The sequence below is a fragment of the Corylus avellana genome, chromosome 3, assembly GCF_965113065.1.
Source record: "Corylus avellana chromosome 3, dhCorAvel1.hap1.2, whole genome shotgun sequence".
Lineage (NCBI taxonomy): Eukaryota > Viridiplantae > Streptophyta > Magnoliopsida > Fagales > Betulaceae > Corylus > Corylus avellana.
The window spans coordinates 34,778,731-34,793,858 of NC_142492.1; the positions used below are offsets into that span (position 1 = coordinate 34,778,731).

Genomic DNA, 15,128 nt, shown 5'->3' on the forward strand with positions numbered 1-15,128 from the left:
AACATCGAGAGACTTTGATGATGGTTCCAATCCCTCTACACATGTATATCTGTGTTCAACTCTCAATATTAGGATTTTTTATTTTATTTTATTTATGAACTTCTTGCATACTAAGGTTGTGCTCCTTCTACGTTTTAATGAAATTGAAAAAAAAAAAAAAAAAAAGTTTTGATAAGAGAAAATAAAAGATAGAAACGGTGCCAAAACCTCTTGTGGCACACCCTTCATATCCTTTGCTGAGAAACAAACTGATAAAGCATATATATCTGGATTTGGATGTAATCACTTAAAGCTTAAATTGATTCTATTTCAATGGGTACAAAGAAAATTGAACAGCTCAACATCCGAGCACTTAGTGCTATTTTCTTTTCAAACACCTTAAACAGATCCCATTGAAACTCTAATTCAAAAACAGTAGTAAAAAACATAAAAATAAAAAATAAAAAATACATCTGCTCCCTTTTGACACATGATATGCAAAGGTAACTGTGTTCATTTGACACACTGCGGCTGCATCCTGAACTCTGGTCAGTGCTTGGCCTTCAACTGCTTTCTTCTCTGATCCAAAAGCAAGAACGGAACCACATGCAGCAAAGAGCATATCAAACCCTGGAGAATATCCTTGCATAACTTATTACCTTTCAATCTTTTCATTCTTTCATCCATGGAACGTGATAATTTTTTTTGATGAATAACAAGAGTGGCAGCTGCTTTTTCTCTTCTCTTTTTTCGATAATTCCCATTCAGACTACAAAAAAGAATTTTAAAAAAGAGAGAGTAATATTAAGCATTCAAAAGAGGAGCAAGCTGGAGTAAGGAAGTGGAATGAAACTACCGTGGTAATGATCTTAATGCTCAGGCAGAGAAAAAAGGGAAACACTTGGATGTTATGTACTCACCCACTAGTGCATGGAACAACAAAAACATAAATTCATGTGAGAAAAAAGACCAGCTTGTCAAGCAAATCCCTGATCGCCTAAAATTACAATGTATAATCACAAGATGAAATGTATTGAAATAAAATTGTGCCATATATATGAGCATAAAAGTATTTTAAATCTATATGGATTTGGAGAAGATATGGAAATCAAGAAGTTCTGGAAAAGTCCAACACAGTTGCAGGAATAAGATCTAATTGTAGAATCAGTAGTATTTCTTGTGGACACAAATCTGTTTTGCTATGCATACTATTTACTAAAACAATCATAATTAGCTGATATTGGAATGAGACTGCCAAAATTGTTATAGCATTGGGGTTGAATGTTTTATTAGGAAAGCTTAGAGATGTTATTTTGCAGTATCATTTTTTTTAATAACAGGAAACCCTTTCAAGGCAGAGCTACTTCGAGTACTGACCCCTATCAGGCAAACTCCGGACCCGTAAAAAGATTCCCCTTTAAGACGGAACGGGTAAGATTCCGGCATAGCCAGCGGGCGTGGCCCCAATGAATTGTTTGCACCTAATAAGATTTGAACCTTAGACTTGATGAGAATGTCACTAGACCAAAGGCCTTTATCACTTGAGTCAACCCCTTGGGATTATTTTGCAGTATCATGTAGATGAAGAATCATAAAAAAGAATATTATAAATGCTAGATTGAGGAAGAGTTAAGTCAAGTAATCTTATGCACACACCAACTTACATATCTGTTTGCGAAGATAAGAGTCAATGGATGTAATTACAATGGATTTTGAGGACTTACAGATGTACAGAGTTTGGCAGGATTTATTGGCCTGAGTGGTTCTCTGAAATGCCCTCTTTTGCTGAATATAGTTGTACAGATTTTCTTTACCTTGTAATTATATTAACTGTCCAAACCGTTGGATATCTGAATGGATCACCATCAGATATGCCTAGTTTACAGTGAAACTTCATACCATTCTTGGTGAGATGTAGACCAGTTATTCTGCAAGGAAGTGCTAGACATCAGAAAATTTATGTTCATTGAGAGAATACCTCTACTTTGGATTGAGAAAGTTGGATTTCACACTAGAATATATATTATAGTGGTATTCTAACTTTACGGTCTTCATTTTTTTTTTTAATAAGTAATGGGCCCCTTGGGGAGGGGGAACTTTACAGTCTTCATGAATCATGAAATAAAAAGAAAGATAGATGTCTGTAGCCTCTAAACTTAAGAGATTAAAAACAAAGGAAGAGAGGAGAACATAAGAAGTAAAACCCCATCTACCACCCTGAAGTCACAATCTGAAAATGACAAACAAAGAGATTGAAAACAATATGGAAGACAATTAAGGCGTCTCTAACCAGTATGCACCATTGGGCAGAGCACTGTCTTCTCATTTATTAAAGTCGATCCTTTTTGGTTTGCTTACTCTTCAGATTCTATCAACTCTCCTTATTCTACAAATTGTAAGGGTTAATTCCATGAGAACCTTACATGGTCAAAAAACCAAAAGATCTAAATCACGTCATGGAAACTCACTATTCATGGCATAATTGCGTTTCACACAAAGCTCCAACCGGGTTCCTTCTTCACCCCAGTTCCCTTCATCTGGCTTCTAATCTTCAGGACTTCTTCCCATTGGCCTATCTCTGCACAGATGTTTGACAAAGAAACATAAGCTCCAGAATCACATGGCTCCAACTCCATAACCTTTTTGGCTGCTAGCTTTCCAAGCTCAATATCTCCATGTACTTTACAAGCAGCCAGCAGGGTTCCCCACAGCAAAGCATCAGGTTTCATAGGCATGTTATTGATGAAACTTTCAGCCTCTTTAAGTCTCCCTGACCGGCCAAGAAGATCGACCATACAGGCGTAATGACGATAACCAGGCTCAATTCCATAATCTTTGGCCATTGAATTAAGATGGATATAGGCTTCTTCAACCAATCCATTATGGCTGCAAGCAGACAAAACTCCAACAAAAGTCACCGAATCTGGTTTAATTCCTTCTTCTCTCATAAGCTCATAAAAACGTAAAGCCTCAGCGCCTTTCCCGTGTTGAGCATAGCTGACAATCATAGCTGTCCAACCTATCAAATCAGGTTTATCTATCTGATAAAATGCCTTATGACAGTCTTCTATGCTTCCACATTTTGAGTACATTGTCACCAGTGAACTTCCAACAGAAACATCTGATTCCAGACCCGTCTTTGTAATGCAGGCATGCAGTTGAGTCCCAATGCCTGATCTACTCAAAAGTGCAATGGCCCCAAGCACGGATGAGACTGTGAAAGAGTCAATGGCCAAATCAGACATCAGCATATCACGGAACAGTATAAGGGCCTTTTCAATGTACCCATTTTGGGCATACCCAGAAACCAAAGAGGAGCACGCAATCTGATCCTTTTGAGGGAGCATATCAAACACCCTACTTGCCAATTCTAGGATGCCGCATTTCGAGTACATAGTCACAAGTGCACCACCAACAACTATATCTTTCCCAATACCAAAACGAAGAGCATAACCATGAATTTCTTTTCCTTTCTGTAAAGAATGAAGAACAGAACATGCAGTAAGTGTTGCAGTTAAGGTCATCTGATCAGGCATAATTTCTTCAAACAGCATTTCCCTAAATAACTGAATGGCTCGATCTGCACAGCCGTGTTCTGTGCAACCGGCAATCATTGAGGCCCATGAAACATTGTCTTTGTCAAGGATTTTCTCAAAAACTTTATAGGATTCCTCTAAACTACCACACTTCGAGTACATAGTGAAAAGCGAACTACCAACAGAAACATCAAAGACTAACCCAGTCTTAAGAGTGTAGCAGTGGATCTGTCTCCCTAAATTTAAACAGCCTATAATGCTCAAAAGACTAGATGTACAAAACTTATCTGGTCTCACACTTTCTTTTAACATCCTCAGAAAAATTTCAATGGCTCCTCCAGGGTTCTGATTCTGAGCAAAAGCAGATATCAATGCAAACCATGCACCTAGATTCTTTACATTTCCAACCTCTCTAAAGACCAGCTCACATAGATCAAGAGCTCCTATTTTTGAATACATATTGATCAAAGCAGCCCCCACCGCTGCATCCAAATAGAACCCAGTTTTTAATATCCAGGAATAGATTTGGATTGCTTCATCAAGCATGGCTGGTTTAGCACATGCAGTAAGTACACTGGTAACAGTGTAATTATTTATTTCCTCCCCCACTTCTCTCATATCTTTAAAGAACATGAGGGCAGAAATAGAATCGTCCTTCTGCACAAAGCCAGAGATAACCGTAGTCCAAGAAACTACATTGCGGATTGGCATCTGCAAGAACTCCCTAACAGCTTCTTTCATATCTCCACACTTGGCATACAAGTCAATGATAGCAGCTCCCACAAAGACATCTTCCACACCGCATTTAATCACCCACCCTTGAACTTTTTTTCCAATAGCGAGTTCTTCAAGTGCAGCACAAGCAGTTAAAATGCTTGAAAATGTAAAACTATTTGGCATAAAAGATCCACAACACATTTGGCCAAAAAGATCCAAAGCAACCCAGTACTCTCTATTTCTAACAGCTCCAGAGATAATAGCATTCCAACAGACCACATTCTCACATGAAACATCATGAAACACCCTCAAGGCATCCTCAAAGCTGCAATTTTTGGCTAACAAGTCTATCATTCCAGCCCGAACATAACCATTTGAAAAGAACCCGTTTTTCATCGCAACCGAATAAACTTGCTTACCAAATATTGGAGCCTGCAAAGCAGTACAAGCTGAAAGAACACTCCCATAGGTTATCTCATTGGGCTCGAAGCCTAAAGAATGCATCCTACAGAAAATCTTCCATGAATCCTCCAATAAAGCGTTCCGATTGTAACCTGAAATAATGATATTCCAAGAAAAAACATTCGGTTGAGCTATTGTATCAAACAGCTTGAGTGCATCACCCATGGCAGCAGATCTACAGTACCAATCAAGTAAAGAATTAGCGACAAAGATGTTAGAATGTAGTGCAGCTGATTTGAGCAAGTGGGTATGTATAACTTTGGTATTTCTGACGGTGCAGTGCCAAGATTTTCTATGCTCATTGAAGAACTGAAACGGGTCGAAAGGAGTGACATTATGTAATTTCTGTTCACGTTCGACGAGAAAAACTGATGGGTTTTCGATAACGGCAAGCGAGGATTTGAGTTTGCAAGTGAAGAGTGGAAATTTTTTCCGGAAGCTCTGATTGATGAGAGAATTCATTCAGATTCATCTATATAAGTCGGAAAGATAGGTTTTGAAGAGCGCGGGAAGCCGCGTTGGTTTTGAGGTAATTAGAGGTGGTTCGGAATCTTGCTCAAAGAATTTATGGTAATTAAATTTTTCTTTAATCAGATTAACATGTAGTCAAGATGGCCGAGTTGGTCTAAGGCGCCAGTTTCAGGTACTGGTCCGAAAGGGCATGGGTTCGAATCCCATTCTTGACAGACGATTTTTTATTTTTTACCTACCATTCGCTTTTTACCTATTTTTTTATTTTGGTCATTATTATGAAGAAAAATATAATTTTTATTTTTTAAAAAAATACCAAATAAAAGAAGGACCAAAATAAAAATTATTCAGAAATTTTTTTTAATTTTTAATTTTGATATTTTTTTAAATTAAAAAATAGGAAAAAAGTTGGTCCAAAGTTGGCCCAAGTTGAGGCTATATCATTCCTTTTTAGTGTTTTTGTTTTTTTTTTCTCTGACATCCCATGATGTTACTTTCACAAGAACACAGAGCTTAATTAGGTTTATTATTATTATTATTATTATTATTATTTCGTATAAGGAAAAAGAAAATGGGAGAAAATTTGAACTAATAATTTATGCTTTATGAGACTTGATTTTCAATCAATTGAACTACCCTTTAAAATAATTTAAATAATTTAAGATATTTTTGAATGGGTGTTCACCAAAATTAATGGTCGGATATAAAAAAAAAAAAAAAAAAATGTGACCAATGATCGGTAGGTATGCCAACTTGTTTGCACTCCATTTGTTATATGAAACTGAAAGGGCTACCTAGCTATGACTTTCCTATTCATTATGGCTAGGTCAATCTTTTGCCTTTTTTCTTTTAAATATACATAAAAATTAAAAAAAAAATAAAAAAAATAAAAAAAATAAAAAAGATTGCATGACTATTGGCTTATCTAATCTGTGACTAATATTTGTTTTATTTTATTTTTTCTTTTTCTGCAAGAAAGTTGACTAGCACCTTGAGGAAGAAGTCAAGCAAAAGAGGAGTTTCCTTATCATCCACCAAAACAACTGCTAGTATGCTAAAATAATGATTAAGTAATAAAAAATTAAATTTTTTTATTATTTTAAATTTTTAGAATAATTAATGATTTAACATGGTATTAGAGTTAAAGGTTCTGAATTTGAACTTTAACTCCGTCAATTCACCTTATTTAAATTAAGGGAAATTATATATAAAATCCTTAGGTAAACGCGCTTTTTTAAAAAACTCCCTGGGTATTTTTTTTTGGAAATTTAGTCCCTGGGTAACTCGAAATTACAAGAAAACTCCCTACCGTCAATTTTTGTTAACTTCCGTTAGTCTACTCAAAACTCACCGTTTTATCTGATTAAAATATTATTTTTTTTTATTAATTCAATTTAAAAAATTCAATCTAAAAAAAAAAAAAAAAAAAAAATTTGAGGGGTGGCAGAACTCCATCATCCTACGGGTGCCAGAACCGCTGCCGGCTCTTGATGACCCCCGTTTACGCTTGCGGCTGCTACCTACGTTAGATGGCTCCCCTTCTAGGCTCTCCTCCTCATCATCGGAGCCCGGAGAAGACGAGGAGCTATTCGATGAGAAGCTGATACCTGTTGGCGGGGGCGCTGCTGCTGCAGGAGTTGTGACGGATCCAGACACGGCAGCTGGTGCAATAACTGCCGCACTCGGATCAGGAGGAAACATTCCGACACCTGGAGGGGCTTGGGGAATTCTGATAGAGGAGATTGGCATGATAAAGCTGCCGATGCCGATCCCAGTGGAAACAGGAGAAATCACTGGGTTGATGATAGTAGTTGTCGCGGGCGGCACTAGGAAGGACGCTGAAGCGTTATTGCCGGTGGCACTGCTACTGGCAGCTGAGCTATGGAGAGCCTCAAGCTCGCTGAAGAATTTGTAGCTTTTCCCATCTTGACAACCAGCTCGGCCTTCCTTTGTTCGCTTGTAATACTTGTGGACGTTCTCAAATTTTTCCTTGCATTTCTTGGCACTCCGTTTGTACCCCAACTCCGCTAGCTTCCTGCCACCACCCCGAATTTTGCTTTGTATAAATAGATTCACTCAACACTTATCACAATTTCAGGTGGTAAAAAATCATATATCTCGACGAGTTCAGGAAATTAACCAAAAAAGTGCTAGCTAGCTACATAAAGAAAGCAAGAGAGAGAGAGAGAGAGAGAGAGAGAAAAGTACTTGTGTTTCTCTTTTTTCTTTTCTTTTCTAATAGGGTCCGATTTTTAAGACTAAAATTATATAAAAGCAAGAAGAATTCTTCTCGGGATTGAATATAGTAATATAAATTGATTTTTCTTTCTCTCTAGGGGGGGGGGGGGGATAAAAGGAAAGTTCACTGTTTCTGTGTATAAGGGGATTGGCTGAAGACATGCAGCGGATCTGGGGCGTTTTGAAAATTACATAAAAAGAAGAAAAGAGACAAGGATGCCCAGCTAGCTCGTGAATCGTGAGGGCAAAGTGATAAGAAGCCATGTGCGTTTTTGTGCGGGGAATGAGAGTGCGTGCGTGAGAGAGATCTTGAGTGGAATACCTGCTTGCTCACCAAATTAAAGCTTTGTATGTAAGCTTTGGTTTTGGAGGAGGACAATGCGTTCTAATAAAGAAAAAGGAGTTTTTTTTTTCTTTTCTTTTTTTCTTTTTTCCTTTGTTTAATTATTGTAGAATTCTTTTGGAAATGAAAGGAAGGAAGGAAGGGGTTGAATTATAATTATTACCTAGAAACATCTTCCCAGAGGGGACCTTTGAGGGTAGCGTCACAGAAGACAGCGTCCATCTCGGACCTAATTCTGAGAAGAGCTAGAGTCTCTTGACGAGGCCACCGATTCCCGCCGCCAATAGCTCCTCCCTCCCCTGCAGCGGCGGCAAGTGCATCCTCATCTGCAGTCCCGCCCTGTAGAGGCATCAGTTCATCCAAATTCACAGCGGCCGAGGCAGGAGGCCGGCTGCTGATGGGCGAGGCCGCTTCTACTAGCTGGGCTTGTCCACTTTCCGTACCCATCGGCTGACCCGTTGCAGCAGCAGCAGCCAAGGCAGGAGCACTCAAATTTTTTTTTTTTTTTTTTTTTTAGATTGAATTTTTTAAATTAAATTAATAAAAAAAATAATATTTTAATCATATAAAACGGTGAGTTTTGAGTAGACTAACGGAAGTTAACAAAAATTGACGGTAGGAAGTTTTCTTGCAATTTCGAGTTACCCAGGGTCTAAATTTCCAAAAAAAAATACCCAAGGAGTTTTTTAAAAAAGCGCGTTTACCTAAGGATTTTATATATAATTTCCCTTAAATTAAATATTTTACAGGTTAGACCTCACATCTTCCTATCAGCTTAAACAATCACTTTGTATTCCTAAATATGAATAGATGGATGTTGAATATTTACACTTTTGCTCCAAATCTGATTTTAAAAACATGACTTCCTCCCTGCTTTCTTCTAATTAATAAGAAAATAAATAAATAAATAACTTAAAATTTTACCACCAAAATACACAAGCATATAGACCTGTAAATTTTCCAAGGTCAAAAGCTTCATGCCAATTCAAATAAAGAAAATGAACATGTACATATATATATTAACAAAAGAATTGTTGATGCAGTTTTTGATATGGCCTCACTGATGATAATTAACTATCTGCAAAATAGTAAGAACGTCAAAGAATTTGCAAATCTGAAAACCAGAAAAATCTTGGTGCTTAAGTTATATCTATTGCATTACTCTTAAACCATATTCAGCTGAAATTCTACTCTTTTTTTTTTTTTTGTAAGTAAGAGCCTCAAATCCGGCATTTCCTATATATGCACAAGTATTTTGAGATTATTTTGTAAGAGGAAAGCTTCAAGTAGATTATTTTTTAAATGGGAGAGGGCATGTGTAAACCAAAAAAAAAAAAGAAAATTGTTTGGTATAAATTTTTTTCAATTCATCGAAAAGAAGAAGCTTCAAAATTAATTGCCTCGTTCGTATGGTTTCAATTTCATGATTATATTATAGTAAATGACAATGAGAAACAACTAATAGTTCTTATTTCCATTGCTATCGCAAGTTTCAATACTTGAAAAAAATGGGATAAAGAGATTAATATATTTAATAACAAGGCTTGTAATAACAAATTGATGTCAGCGTAATTATTCTGAGTTCAAGCTATGCATTCAACCCAAATAACCCCATAAGTGAAACCAAAAAAAAAAAAAAAACTTAATTATGAAGTGAAACATATCATAATTGTATTAGTGAAGAAGTTTCTACACAATTAATTCTTGTTTTTTTTTTTTTTTTTTTTTTTTTTTTTGACATAATGCCAGTCACGTACGTCACAGACTCACATGACTTTTAACAATTTGATCTCCAAAAAATGCCCTTGGGGTAAAGTGTTATATATATATATATATATATATTTTTTTAACAAAAAAAAAAAAGAATTGAGAGTGGTCGAGCCACATGCACCCCCACCCCCCCTTTGGGGCTCTATCGCAAACAGCTGTCAGAATTGAGTTTTTTTATTTATTTTATTTTTCCCTATATATATTTAATAATAACATATATATAATCACCAAAAGAATGATTATATTTTTGCCAAAAGAATGGCTCCTTGTTATGGCATAATCACCACAATGCTTTGGTATAAATTGACCCAATATTCTTATAAAACCATTTCATATTTAACTAATTTGATCGTTATATTGTGTCCTTTGAAGTATTTATAACATGATTGCGATTCACGTTGCACAATGTGTTAGGAAATTAGACGCCACTAATTCCTCTTCAGGATCTTGGGATCCAATCGGTCAAGAAAAACAACAATACACAAGTACGGTAAATAATATTTTACCAAAGATACAGCTCGGTATGTTCCCAGGTAAGATTGGAGGAGTCACACCGGTCTCACTTAAAATCCAATCTTTCCTCGACAGAACATACACGTGTACTTTTGATTAGTACTATAAACACGCACAAACATACACAAGACAAGAAATTTATACGTGGTTCGGCCAATACTGCCTACATCCACCGAGTTGCAGAGATTTCACTACTTTGGGAGAAAATAACGGGGAGACTTTACAAGAGATATTTCAGAGAGAGATTGCACACAACTCTTCTATGTTGTGATCTGCAATTCTTATATGCCTAACACTAGACTTATCTCTCTATACCTTTTTTCTCTCAACCTTTCTTTCTTTTTCTCTCTCTATACTTTTCTTGTCTTAGCACTAAGAAACAATGAAACTTGATGCTCCTTATATAGGTATAGAAGGGTTGGTGAGAATGGTTGGTGAGAATGGTTGGTGGGAATGGTTGGTGAGAATGGTTGGTGGGAATGGTTGGTGCAACAACCATGTACTATTCATTCGACGGCTTGGTTGGTGCAACAACTTTTACTATTCCTTTGACGTCTTCTAGAAGATACTACCATAGTTTACTCATTTGACTCCATTTTTCAACAATCTCCCACTTGGAGTCTAATGAGTTTGAATCTCAACAATCTCCGCAATTCCCTCTTCTGCAACTCGTCCACTTGTCCTCAAGCTTGAAGACCAACTGAAGTTGAGCACAACTTCAATTTCTCTATAGTAACTGTTTTGGTTAACATGTCAGCTGGATTCTTGCTGCCTTGGATCTTCTCAAGTATCAACACCTCATCTTCTAGAAGTGATCTGACGAAATGATACCGAAGTCCAATGTGCTTGGTTCTTGAATGAAATGCTGAATTCTTTGCTAAGTGTATCGCACTCTGGCTATCACTATACAAAACATTCTTCTCTTGTCTGAAACCCAATTCTGCCAACAATCCCTGTAACCAAATCATCTCTTTGCTAGCCTCAGTTACAGCCACGTACTCTGCCTCTGTAGTGGATAAAGCAACAACCTTCTGTATCTGCGAAATCCAACTCACTGCAGTAGTACCGACTGTGAAAACATATCCAGTAGTGCTCCTCCTGTGATCTACCTCTCCAGCAAAGTCTGCATCTACAAACCCTTGTAGTTTTAGCTCGCCATTTCTGAAACATAGGCTTCTGTTAGTTGTACCTCGTAGATACCTTAGTATCCACTTCACTGCCACCCAGTGTTGCTTCCCAGGTTTTGACATGAATCTGCTCACAGCTCCCACTGCATGAGCTATATCTAGTCTCGTGCAAACCATGGCATACATCAAACTTCCAATGGCTGAGGCATATGGAACCTTAGCCATGAAGTCCTTCTCTTCTTCTGTCTTGGGGGACTGATCCTTGGATAGCCGAAAGTGACTAGCCAAGGGTGTACAAACTGGCTTAGCATTACTCATACTAAACCTTTTCAGAATACGGCCAATGTACTCCTCTTGAGACAACCGCAAAGTACCCATTTGCTTGTCCCTATTTATTCTCATCCCAAGAATTTGCTTCGCTGCGCCCAAATCCTTCATGTCGAACTCACTCGATAGTTGCTTCTTCAACTTCTGGATTTCATCCATATCCGAACTTGTTACTAACATGTCATCGACATATAGTAACAAAATAACGTAACTGGATTCAAACCTCTTGAAGTAACAACAATGGTCAGCGTTGCACTTGTTGTAGCCATGCCTCTGCATAAACCCATCAAACTTTTTGTACCACTGTCTTGGGGCTTGCTTCAGGCCGTACAAGCTTTTAGACAATTTGCACACAAGTTTCTCTTTCCCTTCGACTGGAAAACCCTCCGGTTGTTGCATGTAAATCTCCTCCTTTAGGTCTCCATGGAGGAAAGCAGTCTTCACATCTAACTGCTCTAGGTGCAACCCCTCTGCTGCAACAATGCTGAGAACTGAACGAATGGTATTCAGTTTCACAACCGGTGAGAAAATGTCGGTGTAGTCAATTCCTTCTTTCTGCTGAAAGCCTTTGACCACCAATCTTGCCTTGTGTCTCTTGGAACCATCATGCTCCTCTTTGACTCTATATACCCATTTGTTGTGTAGAGTCTTCTTTCCCACGGGTAACTTAGCTAGCTCCCATGTTTTGTTAGAGATGAGAGACTTCATCTCATCCTTCATTGCAAGCTCCCACTGGCTCGAGTCCTCTACCTGACATGCTTCATCATAGCATTCAGGTTCTCCACCATCTGTTAATAACAGAAAGTTCATGTACTTCCTGTTTGGTACATGTGGACGAGCAGACCTTCTAGGTGCAAGCGTAGGAGTTGGATCTTGTGGTGCTTGTTGTTCTGCAGGTTCTTCAGGCTGAGGATCCTCACCAACTTGTTGCACCGGATTACTTTCTGGAAGATCATCCAACTCAACATACATATGATCATCTTGTACTGGACTAGTAGGTTGTGCAGCACCTCTATCCTTGTACATCACCTTCTCATTGAAAACCACATCTCTACTTCGAATGATTTTCTTATTTTGGTCATCCCAGAGTCGATAACCAAACTCGTCTCCTCCATATCCAATGAAGGTGCACTTTAGTGACTTAGGGTCTAGCTTTCCCCTCACATGGTCACTAATGTGCATATAAGCAATGCAACCAAAAACTTTTAACCATGAAAGATTTACCTTCTTTCCGCTCCATACCTCCTCCGGTATGCGATGCTCCAACGGCACTGATGGTCCTCGATTAATGAGGTAGGTTGCTGTGTTGATTGCTTCAGCCCAAAACTGCTTGGGTAGGCCTGACTGAATGCGCATGCTTCTGGCTCTTTCTGTCAGTGTTCGGTTCATCCTTTCTGCCACCCCGTTCTGCTGTGGGGTTCTTGGAACAGTCCGTTCTAAACGGATCCCCTTTCTCGAAACAGAACGTTTTGAACCCGGTGTCCTCGTACTCTCCACCATTGTCAGATCTTAGCTTCTTGATCTTCAAGCCTGTCTCGTTCTCCACCATGGCCTTCCATTTCTTGAATACTTCGTACACCTCCGATTTCTGTCTCAAGAAATAAACCCATACCTTCCTGGAATGGTCATCAATGAAAGTCACAAAGTATGACTTTCCGCCAATGGACGAGACTGCAGCTGACCCCCAGACATCTGTGTGAACTAGCTCCAGCTTCTCATTTCTGAGGGTTCTGCCACCCGTTTTGAAACTCACCCGTTTCTGTTTGCCGAAAATGCAATTTTCACAAAAGTCGATATTAATCGACTTTAACATTGGTAGCTTCCCCAATGAGTGCAAAACTTTGAGCCCTTTTTCACTCATGTGCCCTAGCCTTTGGTGCCACAGATCTGCTTCAGCACTTGCATTCGCAACAGCAATAGTATCCCTCATATCTGTGGTCATATAGAGGGTACCAGTCTTTTCACCTTGAGCTATCATCATAGCCCCAAATGTGACCTTCCACTTACCTCCGTGGAAGTGAATGCCATGCCCTTCATCATCAAGCTGTCCCACAGAGATCAGAATCTTCTTCAGTTCTGGAACATGCCTGACTTTCTCCAACTTCCATACTGAATCTGCATGTATTCTGATCCGAACATTTCCCATGCCCACAACATCTAGCGCCGTACCATCGGCTAGATACACTTTCCCGAAATCTCCACTAACATAGTTTCCCAAGATTTCGCGTATCGCTGTTGTATGAAAGGAAGCTCCTGAGTCTAACACCCAAGAATCAAAGGGACTGTCAACCGAGAGGATCAGGGCCTCTTGCGCTTCATCTGCCACCACGTTTGCAGAGTCGCTTGTTGCCTCCTTTTTCGGAGCTTTACATTGATTTTTGTAGTGACCCGTCTTGCCACAATTCCAACACTCAATAGGTTTTGAGCTGCTCTGGCTGTTGGAATTTCTTGGATACCTTGATTTTGACCTGCCGGCCCTTGATCTCGACCTTCCATGCCCGTTGCCTCTGTTTGATCTTCTGCCTCTACTTTCCACATTCAAAGCAGATCCGGAAGTGGACTTATCATCTGCCTTCTTCATGGTCGCATGAGAGATGATGTCTTGCACAATCTCATTGAACTTGAGAGTTGTCTTTCCAAACATGAGCGTGGTGACAAAATGCTCATAAGAATCTGGAAATGATGCAAGCAATAACAAGGCTCGATCTTCTTCACTGAATTGAACATCTATCCGATTCAAGTCGTTGATCAAAGCGTTGAAGATGTTGATATGCTTCATCACGTCCTCGCCTTCCTTCATCTCCAGTTTGAAGAGTTTCTTCTTGAGGAAGAGCTTATTTGACAAGGATTTCCCCAGATATATGGCTTCTAGCTTGTCCCACATATCTTTGGCAGAGATTGCTGATATCACATGATTTAACACATCATCTGTGATATACATCTCAATGGTAGAGATTGCCCGTTGATCGATATCTGACCACTCGGGGTCAGTCATGGCCTCCGGTCTTTCTTCTAAGGCAACTAGCAGCCTTTGTTGAATAAGAACGCCACGCATCCGCCTTTGCCATAAGCCAAAATTGATCTTCTCATCAAATGGCTTTATTTCAACTTTCATAGATCCGCCTGATCCATAATTTGGACTCCACTTCTTTGAGCTGTCACTTGAAGAAGGAACTTCATGAGTGGTTTCGGGGGTTTCTTGAGACATCCTTCTTGTTGTATAAACTTGACGCTATTGCTCCCACTCGAACGGAACACGAACCGAGCTCTGATACCAATTGTTAGGAAATTAGACGCCACTAATTCCTCTTCAGGATCTTGGGATCCAATCGGTCAAGAAAAACAACAATACACAAGTACGGTAAATAATATTTTACCAAAGATACAGCTCGGTATGTTCCCAGGTAAGATTGGAGGAGTCACACCGGTCTCACTTAAAATCCAATCTTTCCTCGACAGAACATACACGTGTACTTTTGATTAGTACTATAAACACGCACAAACATACACAAGACAAGAAATTTATACGTGGTTCGGCCAATACTGCCTACATCCACCGAGTTGCAGAGATTTCACTACTTTGGGAGAAAATAACGGGGAGACTTTACAAGAGATATTTCAGAGAGAGATTGCACACAACTCTTC

At 38.9% G+C, this 15,128-nt stretch overlaps 2 protein-coding genes and 1 non-coding gene across 4 annotated transcripts; 1 reads left to right on the forward strand and 2 right to left on the reverse strand.

The window, feature by feature from the left end:
• Nucleotides 1-249: 249 nt before the first annotated feature.
• Nucleotides 250-5,174, reverse strand: OTP87 (pentatricopeptide (PPR) repeat-containing protein). Of its 2 annotated transcripts, XR_015911650.1 has the most exons (4): nt 2,448-5,174; nt 2,270-2,365; nt 1,704-1,907; nt 250-748 (listed from the first exon to the last, which is right to left on the reverse strand). XR_015911650.1 is itself a non-coding variant. In XM_059587611.2 (2 exons), the coding sequence occupies exon 1, from the start codon at nt 5,154-5,156 to the stop codon at nt 2,469-2,471; it is 2,688 nt and encodes an 895-aa protein (XP_059443594.2). In that variant the 5' UTR covers nt 5,157-5,174; the 3' UTR covers nt 2,232-2,365; nt 2,448-2,468. The 2 variants fall into 2 exon arrangements, 1 of the variants encoding a protein (XP_059443594.2); XM_059587611.2 differs by lacking the exons at nt 250-748; nt 1,704-1,907 and having other exon boundaries at nt 2,232-2,365.
• A 125-nt stretch (nt 5,175-5,299) lies between these two features.
• On the forward strand, nt 5,300-5,380 carry TRNAL-CAG (transfer RNA leucine (anticodon CAG)). The gene has a single exon. It is a non-coding gene; the product is annotated as a tRNA-Leu (tRNA).
• Nucleotides 5,381-6,369: 989 nt separating this feature from the next.
• On the reverse strand, nt 6,370-8,193 carry LOC148587115 (uncharacterized). Its single transcript, XM_088514491.1, has 2 exons — nt 7,910-8,193; nt 6,370-7,200 (listed from the first exon to the last, which is right to left on the reverse strand). Exons 1-2 carry the CDS (start codon nt 8,191-8,193, stop codon nt 6,555-6,557), a joined length of 930 nt encoding a protein of 309 aa, XP_088370617.1. The 3' UTR covers nt 6,370-6,554.
• Nucleotides 8,194-15,128: the final 6,935 nt, after the last annotated feature.

What these genes read in the sequence shown, in the direction of transcription:
- OTP87 (XM_059587611.2), bottom strand. Translation starts at nt 5,156, where the DNA reads ATGAATTCTCTCATCAATCAGAGCTTCCGGAAAAAATTTCCACTCTTC.
- LOC148587115 (XM_088514491.1), bottom strand. Translation starts at nt 8,193, where the DNA reads ATGGGTACGGAAAGTGGACAAGCCCAGCTAGTAGAAGCGGCCTCGCCC. An exon ending in CTCTGGGAAGATGTTTCTAG is followed by an intron (nt 7,201 to 7,909) that starts GTAATAATTATA and finishes GGGTGGTGGCAG; the next exon opens with GAAGCTAGCGGAGTTGGGGT.